This window comes from Leptonychotes weddellii, chromosome 5 (assembly GCF_054177405.1).
Source record: "Leptonychotes weddellii isolate Sample4059 chromosome 5, ASM5417740v2, whole genome shotgun sequence".
Taxonomy (NCBI): domain Eukaryota; kingdom Metazoa; phylum Chordata; class Mammalia; order Carnivora; family Phocidae; genus Leptonychotes; species Leptonychotes weddellii.
The window spans coordinates 75,179,724-75,189,524 of NC_138373.1; the positions used below are offsets into that span (position 1 = coordinate 75,179,724).

Below are 9,801 nucleotides of genomic sequence, written 5' to 3' on the forward strand. Positions count from 1 at the left end.
TGAATTTCAAATAAACAATGAATGATTTTTTTTTTAAGTATATGTCCCAAATTGCATGAGATTAGCACTTCCAAGAAGTACTAAAATTCAAATTTAATTGGGTGTCCTGTATTTTATCTGGCAAATTTAAATTCCAAGGATTTTCTAGCCATTAGAAAACAGGCCAAAATTGAAATTTGGAGAGCAATCTTCATTTTGCTAAATGATAATACTGATTACTGCTAAAAATCCAAAGTTTGGGTTAACATTGAGAATTATACATTTTCAGGGATTTAAAAGGTTACACTAAATATAGCTTATTTGGGTCTAAAAAAATATTTTAGCTCATTTATCTTGGTTGTTCAGATGAAGAGTTACATGCACAAGGTCTCTTAAAATAATGCATTGTTTTCTTAGTCAAGTCAACTTAATGGTCATTTAGTTTGTGATGCTATATATGATAAGATGAAGGAGCCCTAATGGAGTATTGATTACCTTTATATTTTCCCTTTACATTTAAAATGTTCTCGAGTGCAGTTGTACATATGAGAGAAGAGATTAAAATCCTGTGTTTTGATCTACTCTCCACCCTCCACCATGCCAAATTGCATCTGAGAATCTAGATCCTTAGCCTTTCTAGACTATCAGGCAAGAGACTGATGATTAAGTTTACCTCACTCTTACAGGCTACTCTTATTTTGAAGTAGGTTCTCTAATTTAGAGTTACTGAGAAACACTTTGCTACATAGTATTTCCATGGAATAATTCTGCCGGCTGATACTTTCTTTGGGAACACATATCTTCCCATCCTTCCTTAAAGGACAAACTCCTAAAATGCAGCCCTGATTTTTGGACACACTATCTCATTTTGCAGCCATGTTCACAGATGACTGCTTTCTTCTGATCCTAGAAATGATCCCTGACCCAAGCACATCATTTTCTTCTCCACAATGCCCTGGTAAATAAAGGGCCTCAGTAACTATGATAATACCTTTACCCAAATACATTTTTATACGTCTTTGTTTTTTGTCTTTTTTGCAGGTAAGTATAGATTTTCTGCATACTTGTGTTGTATAGCGTGTAAGTTATAGTGCAGCTACTATGGAAACAGGATGACAGTGCCTCAAAAGATTAAAAATACAGCTACCACATGATCCAGCATCCCCAAATCTGGGTATTTCTCTAAAAGAATTGAAATCAGGATCTCAAAGTGATATTAGCGCTCATGTTTATTGCAGTGTTATGCACAACAGCTAAATGTAGAAACACTCTAATTGCCCATTGACATATGAATGAATAAAAAGAATGTGTTACATACAGACAATGGAACATCATTCAGTCTTAAAGAGAAGAAAATTTTGCAATATACAAAAACTTAGGTGGACTTGGAGGACATTATGCTGAGTTAAATGAGCTAGTTACAAAAGGACAAATATTGCCCTATTCCACTTGTATAGTTATCTAGAATAGTCAGGTAATAAAAGCAAAGAGTAAAATAGTAGTTGCCAGGGCCTGAGGGGAGATAAGAATGCAGAGTTGCTATTCAATGAGTATCAAGTTTCAGTTACTCAAGATGAATAAATTCTAGAGATATGCTCTACGATATTGTGCCTATAGTTAACAACACTATATTGTACACTTAAAAATTTGTTAAAAGCATAGATCTCATACTCTGGTTTCTCTTCAGATCACATAAATCTTTCGCCTTTTAAAAGCATAGATCTCGGGGCACCTGGGTGGCTCAGTTGGTTAAGCGACTGCCTTCGGCTCAGGTCATGATCCTGGAGTCCCAGGATCGAGTCCCGCATCGGGCTCCCTGCTCGGCAGGGAGTCTGCTTCTCCCTCTGACCCTCCCCCCTTCTCATGTGCTCTCTGTCTCTCTCATTCTCTCTGTCTCAAATAAATAAATAAAATCTTTAAAAAAAAAAAAAGCATAGATCTCATATTGAATGCCCTACTACAATAAAAAAAAAAATAGAAAACAGAAAAAAAAAATTGCAAGAGAGCATTTTGTCACCAGCTTACTACTTTGAACCCTTACTACTTTGAACTATTTTGAACTTTGGTGGTCAGTGGAGGTACTTCAAACACTGAAGATACAGAAAACTAAACATGGAAGGAAGGACTTCACACTAACGGAGGGAAACTTTCCCAGAAGTACTAATCTTACAAAACATTTATTTCATCTAAACTTGCAGAAGAATGTAAAGTTCATTCCAGCGTAAGATTAACAGGTATTTTGTAGAATATACTAATATATTCCATCAAAAGAATATCAATTCTCCTGTCTTGTACAACAAATAGCAATTTAAATGCTGAGATATTAGAAATACAGTTGATGAAGTTTATGTACTTAAGACTGTAAATATTGGGACTTTCCAGAGTGAATTTTACATCATCATATGCAGAAAAGTGGATAATCTTCAGGTAATTAATATTTTGGTCATAACAAAACAAAATAAGTAGATTGAAATAGACCAGATCTTGACATAGCACATGGTAGGACCTGAAATGCACAGCCATATCAGAACAGACATGAACTTAGATATTCCAGATCAAGTGTTTCAACACTACTCTAGTGAGGAAGGATTTGATGTTCACAGTAGAACAACAATTTAGTAGTGACTCTTATTTTTTATTATTTTTTTGTAATTTACTCTGTATGTGTTATGGCATACATTGCTTTTTTAGTGATAGCATGTAGTTATTCCAAAATGTATGTTAATTTCTTCCCAATTAATTGCTTTTCTAAAGTCCTGAGTAAAAAGAACCCCTGCAGGTCTTATTAAGAAAGGAGCCTGAGTAAAGCAGTCTGATCGAAATTAATTGTCCCATCCCTTTATCCAGATTGTGAAGAGCACTTAGGAATGTCCGTAGAGAGAGATACTTGAAAGGGATCTATTCCCATTCTATTGCTGCCTGAACAGCAAGTTGTTTGTAAGGAAATTTAATTTCAAGGAAAATGAATAAAGAGGTGCCAGAATAAAGTCAACCAGGAAATATTATCTAGGAGACCACCTAAAGCATCACTCATCTGGGAGGAGACAGATACATAACTGGGACACTGAACCAGAGATGGGACAGGGGAGATCTGAGTTCCTAGTTAATAAGCCAAATGAGAGTGACCCAACAGAGCCATGAAGGGAGCAAAATTAAGGGTCAGCTATGAAAAAATGTATGATAGGAAAAAAATGAAAAAACAGTGCGGTTCAGTGCTCTTTATCATGGGCCTAAGTAAAAACTCAAAGGAACTTAACTAGGCAGTACATGCCTAACATCTGCAGTAAGAAGGCAAAAAGGGAAGTGTGAGCTCTCAAACTCTTGGAGGAAAGGGCGTGTGAAGATGAGAATCTGGAGTGTACACAGACAAATGGGATATATACATTCAAGTGCTAATAGGTCTCAAGAACACTTAAAGATGTTACCCGAAATAAGCAGGATAACTGGAAAAAATGAGAATGTATTTTTTCTTAGCAAAGTCCATTTATAAAGCTAAGATTTTTATATCATGCAGACTGTTTTCCCATATCTCAGCATCCTGATATATGTCTGCCTCAGCTTGTTATTTCTAATAATTAAAATAAGTGGGGCGCCTGGGTGGCTCAGTTGGTTAAGCGACTGCCTTCGGCTCAGGTCATGATCCCGGAGTCCCTGGATCGAGTCCCGCATCGGGCTCCCTGCTCGGCAGGGAGTCTGCTTCTCCCTCTGACCCTCCCCCACTCATGTTCTCGCTCTCTCTCTCTCTCTCTCATTCTCGCTCTCTCAAAATAAATAAATAAATCTTTAAAAAAATAAAATAAAATAAGTGAATGACCGGAAGGATAGAGAATTGCTATAATTTCTCCTAACATCACAGCTAACTTGCTTTCTTTCATAGGGTAGCTAAAAGTCGCCAAAAGAGAAGCCCCATAGTATACAAAAAGGAGGAAGAGAAATGAAGTCATAGTTTTCATGGCTCTCACATGGGCCTCTGTGCTGGGGTCTCCACAGCCTGTAACACTGAGTTTCATTTGCTTGATATGTCTCCATAGGGACATAATTAAAAGGAAAAATGAGATCAATGATACAGTACATGGGACAATTGCCAACAGGTTAAAGAGAGTCAAAGGGTTGAAGTATTGACTTTTACTCACATGGAACATTTCAGTGCAGTTTCTTTTATGATTTATAATTTTATGAAACTCATAATCATAATTTGGTGTTGTTGCTAGTATAAGGCTGATCAAAAGAGGAAATGGCCAAACAACCCAGCAGAATCCAGTGAATCACTCTGTCAGTTCTTCTCTTTAGCCAGAGAAAAAGTGGATGGGAGAAATTGGCTATCTTGAACATTGAGGCAGGTGGCAAACCACGTACTTAAGTAGTTGGTGGGTGTCCAGAAGATACTAATGACTGCCTGTAGCTTATCATTTTCATAAAAATCTGGGTAGCATACCATTATGATGCCATTTAGTATCAGTACACAGAGCAAACAAATTCTGGAGATGGCTAGACTGGTGAGGATATAGTCAATTGAGGAGATCTTTTTCTTCTTAATCCAGTCAATCCAGTTTACTAGTCCAATGTATACATTCCCCAACATTCCTATTATGAATTCTCCAGTTACAATGATCACAAAGATGTTGTCTTCTGTACTGAGCATGTTGGTAGGGAGAAGACCCTGATCTCTAATATCACCACAGATGGGCTAATTTACAGACGCTCAGTTGGAACATGGTAAATAAGTTCTTCAAATCATGGAATAATATTTTCATCTCATCCACTATTTTGACTTTAATATAATTCCAGAAGTACCCAGCTCTCTTTTGAAATAGAATTGCTTCTCCATTCATGAGGACAACCAACTGGTTGCTCCAAACAGTTTGACTAGCTTTGAGCCAGGGCAAATTATAATCATCACCCTTTAGTGAGTGATAAGGGAAATGTTTGCTTGAAACTGCTCTTATACAAATTAAAAGAGATTATATTTCATGAATTTGCAACAGGCTTCTTGCTGTTAAGTTCTGTGTATTTTGACCCTGTCAAATTGAATTTTGAATACAGAGCCACAGAAAGCAAACAAAAACATGTATTCCATAAAAATCACAATGTGTAAATGAAAGTCCATTTTCTTCACCATAAATTATAAATTAATCAAAAGTTTCCTAGTGGAAATGAATTTTAATTTTGGAAATGATCAGTACAATCAGTTGTAGAAAATTAACTTTCAGTCAGAGGATAGTAATTTTGTTTTCATATAAATGATTAATTCGAGAAGGGTATGATACAAATCTAATTTAAATGACATAGTGTTATTAGGCAGGCACATGGCAATATTTACTAAAAATTTTTTCTCTATGTAGTTTTTTTTAATAGAAGTGAAAGATGCTAGATAAATCTGCTATATTTGGTTTTATTTAATATGGGAAATGCTGTCCATGACAATTCACTTCCTGAAATGTTGTCTCTTGGATAATGAATATTTTCATATAAAATTAAGAAAACACACTTTATACTATTTACAATCAACTCCTTTTATAAGATTTATAATCTCACATTCTACATTGTAGTCATTTCTCTAGATGGGGCAATCACCTTTAAGAAAATATTTACTGAATTATATTTCCAGGGAATAGGACTAAGTCTACTGTTAAATTGATTTATTCTTTCTTGGGAAACCTAGCCCACAAATCTAGGTAATACAAATCACATAAACTAGGTAATACAAATCACAGAATCTAGGTAATACAAATCGCATAAACTAGGGTTCTTCTAATTTTATTTAAGTACTTCTATAATGTAAGAAACATATCTAGTATTTTTCCTATTTCTTATGTGTGCATAGTGTGTAATAGGAAAGCATGAAGTTAATAATTTAAGGAAAACTAGTTATCTGTAAAATGTTATCAGAAACAGAATAGAAAAGAGAATGATGCTAAAACAAAACAAAACAAAACAAAAAACACATGTCAAAGATTCTTGAGTCTAGAAGGATAGGAAAACATTCCAAAGAATCTTTGAGAACTGACTCCTAAAACTGGCATCACCAGCTAGGATGGTTTGATACGCATATTTCTAACTGTGCACCCCTTATCTCCTTTCCTAGTCAAACCTTTTCTTGAGATCACCCCTCTTTTCTTACATTATATTTCACCCTAGGGAGGATCTCACCAGAGTGTTTTTTCTCCATCCTTATGAGGACGAGCCATTCTAGAAATGGAGAGGACAGGGCAGAAAAGATAAGTACGGACTTCCAGCTCAAAGTAGATAGTTTTTTACATGATTGATTTTATAGGAAGGACTGATATGTTTTAAAATCTCTTCCCCAAAGTCTGTTTAATTAAAATTCTTCTACTTTTTGAGTTCAAGGCCTTTACCAGATATGACAGAAATAAGTAGAATCTCTTTGCATTTAGGCAATGATATGAAATGTTAGCATGGGATTTGGATTCATTTTTTCCTGCAAAGACAAAGAAATATATGTGGTTCAATAACATTTCATTTAAAGTTAACCAGAACAGAAATGTTAAGGAACACAAAGGAAAATTTAGGATAATGATAGATATTAATGATTTCTAAAGCATGTATAAAAAAATGAATGTAATCAATTGGGAGAAGGGAGAAGGTCTTTTGTTGATTTCTTTCTCCTTGTATTCAGGATTCTCTGTGGAACGAAAGGTTCCCTTCTTCTGTGGAAACTCTTCACAATCCTTAGCACTTTCAGAAAAGCCTCCCTCAGTTTGCTGTTCCTCATTATCAGAATGAACAAATGGCTTGATGGGAAAATGACAGCGATCATGCCACCAAACATCACCACTAATTTTCCCTGAGGAATCAGCAAGCTAGAGGTTACTACAAGAAAGACTGCATAGTACATAATGAAGAGAAGCAGAAAGATGATCACTGCCTTTATGTCCCTCATGTGGGCCTCTGTGCTGGGGTCTCTGGACCCTGTGGCATTAAGCTTCATCTGCTTGGTATGTTTAAATAGGGAGAAAAGTAACAAGAGAAATGAGGTTAGGCAAAGAACAAGGGGAATGATAGCCTCCAGGTTCAGGATAACCAGTTTGAAAGCACTTGGGATTTTACTCACTTCGAATTCCCAAGTTATGTTTTCCTTATGATTGCCTTTGAAGGGATCCCAGAAGTCCTCATTCAATGAAACACTAATAATTATACAGGTAAGGAAGGACATCAGAAAAATCCCCAGGACGACTCTGTTAATCTTTAGTTTCAGCCAGAGGAAAAATGGGTGGGATATATTGGCTATCTTCAGTAAATAGAACATGCTGAGGCAAGAAGTAAACCAGACACTTGAATGATTGCTAAGTGTCCAGAAAACATCCACAATGCTCATTAGCTTGCTACCGGCATATCTATCTCGGGAGATACATAAATAAAGCCATCTAGGGCGCCTGGGTGGCTCAGTTGGTTAAGCGACTGCCTTCGGCTCAGGTCATGATCCTGGAGTCCCTGGATCGAGTCCCATATCAGGCTCCCTGCTCAGCAGGGAGTCTGCTTCTTCCTCTGACCCTCCCCCCTCTCATGTGCTCTCTCTCTCTCTCATTCTCTCTCTCTCAAATAAATAAATAAAATCTTTAAAAAAAAACAAATAAAGCCATCTAACGATACCAAACACAACAAACAGATTCTGGAGATGGGTAAGCTCACCAAGATAATGTCAATCCATTTTCCCAAATTCCTATAGTCAATTCACCAGCGATCGGGATGGTAGAAATTACCTCCGTTGTACTTAGCCTGTCAGCAGAGAGTTCTGACTTGGGATATCACTGATGATGAATTGGCTTTCAGCTGACCAGTGAAGAATGGTGTATATATATGTCTGTCATGTAGGTCATGCTGAAGTTGTCTTTTTCTGTCCTCTTTGTCAGCTTTGATCCAGGTCAGTGAGATAGCCAGTCTGCTCCGGGTGAGAACTACCTAAAGACTTCACTGATTGGCCAGTAATATCTTTCATGTGCAGTGATGATTGAAAGCCTCCAAGATGAAAATAGGAATGGATCTGATTTCTTGGATTTGCACAATCTTTCTCATTTTAAGCTTTGTATATTTTGGAGTTATCGAATTTAAGCTTTTGACCAGGAACTTCAAGAAAAAAATTAATTACTTGGAAAATATGGATCCAATTTAATTTGCAGATGTGGCACATTACTGTCTCTGATGACTTGCAAAGTACTCCCAGATTATGGTCCATTTGGTGCAAATGCATGTTTTGGAGCTTAAAAATAATTGTGGATTTAGAGTGTTGACAGTTAACATGACTAATTTCAGTCTTAAAGCAATGTATTCACTTCATTAATTAGGATAACTCAGGTGGGCAGCAGTGGTTTTCAATTTTCTCGTAAAGATGATTACTTGACTTTCCAGCTCTTCCATCCTGTAATGGCGAAGACTGAGCACTGAAGACATTCCAGTTGTGCCTGTTATTACTCAGAATTTGACCTCAGATTCTGTATGTTAAAATCTGAGTGCAATCTTCTTTATAATGCTTTTATAATAATGGATACCGATTTCAAAGACAAAACATATTGGATCATATGTTTACTATTTGTATACTTTTTTGGTTGCCCTCCATCCCTGGGACCCCTTCCATAGGGCAGAGAGCCCACACACCCGTGTCCCCCGCTCCTGGCCCTGGCGGAGGTGGTGCCCGGGAGAGCCCCTGGGGCACGCCTGGGGCCAGCCGGCTTGGGGTCAGCTCCCTTCGCGTTGATCCTGGGGGCACACTGAGATCTGTCCACCCCCTTAAAGTCTGGTTTCCTGCCCCTCCTCTCCACTGCTGAAATCACCCCCAGGCCCAGTGATTGTGGACCACCTTGGAAAGATCAGGAATTCTCCAAAGTTAGGGCAACATTTAAATCAATTTATGACTCACCACGGTCACACCTGCCATTCGTTGGTGAACCGCTGAACTGAGTGAGGGTGAAAGAGCAGAAGCTTATTCCTTGATTTTCACACAGCTCATGGGGCTCTTTGCTTTTCCAAAACATTTGAAGCAGCATAATTAAAAAGTGAGTAAAACAAACAAAATACAAATAGGAAGAAGAAACCAGAAATAAGTGAAATTGATTACCAATAGGGAGTGATTTAAAATGAGATGGAAGTTATGGAAAGCAGATTACACCATTATCAGTATGCCTTTTGTATAGTTTTGAGTCTTGATGCTGATGTTTGAGATAATAAAATAAAATAAGGGCTGGAGAAAAAAAACCTAAAGCAAAATGCAATTAAAATACAGCCCTTACTTTTTCAAATTAATAATATAACCAATGCTGAAGGGAAAAAAAGAGAACCAACCAAAATAACTTTTTTTTCCAAAATTACTTTTCAACAGATTTTTGACTATATGTGCTCACATAGGCATACATTAACTGTAAAGAAGTATCGAAGTGTAGTTACTACTCTTTCTTTTTCTTTCTTTCTCTTTTTTTTTCCTACAAGTGGTATGTGTTAGCAAATCTGAAACTACTTTCAGTGTATTTTAGGATTGAACAAATGAATATATATACTGAAAAAAAAAATGAGATCCATGTTTTTCATTGTGAAAGATAGGATTTACAACATGGAAAGAATAGTCTGTATTTTTTAACTGAATTAGAGCTACCAGTATAGATTCATCATATACATACATATATATAGAAAAACAGACACATGGAGAGAATAATAGGTGTGTATGTGTGTATGCAACCAAATCTTGGTTTTTAAATACACTTCCACACTAAAAGAAATCAGGACTCCTTGGAGAAATAGTAAATCCAGGAAAGGATTAGAAAAAATACAAAATGAGCCTAAAATATTTTGTTGTGCAAGAATGTAAGGAAA

The 9,801-nt window shown here is 36.6% G+C and overlaps 2 protein-coding genes across 2 annotated transcripts in view; both read right to left on the bottom strand.

Moving 5' to 3' along the window:
- Nucleotides 1-3,480: 3,480 nt before the first annotated feature.
- On the bottom strand, nt 3,481-4,720 carry TAS2R8 (taste 2 receptor member 8). The gene is given in 4 exon segments (XM_081818934.1): nt 3,481-3,572; nt 3,794-4,208; nt 4,210-4,306; nt 4,308-4,720. Coding segments are annotated over 4 exon segments (918 nt in total). The 5' UTR covers nt 4,622-4,720.
- Nucleotides 4,721-6,318: 1,598 nt separating this feature from the next.
- The window catches only part of TAS2R9 (taste 2 receptor member 9), a 5,071-nt gene continuing 1,588 nt past the window's right edge, over nt 6,319-9,801 (bottom strand). Inside the window, exons 2-3 of the mRNA XM_081818935.1 lie at nt 7,569-7,660; nt 6,319-7,338 (exon numbers count right to left, since the gene is read on the bottom strand). Of these exons, the coding sequence (XP_081675061.1) occupies nt 6,563-7,338; nt 7,569-7,660 (868 nt within the window). The 3' untranslated portion in view covers nt 6,319-6,562. The remainder of the gene's footprint in view (nt 7,339-7,568; nt 7,661-9,801) is intronic.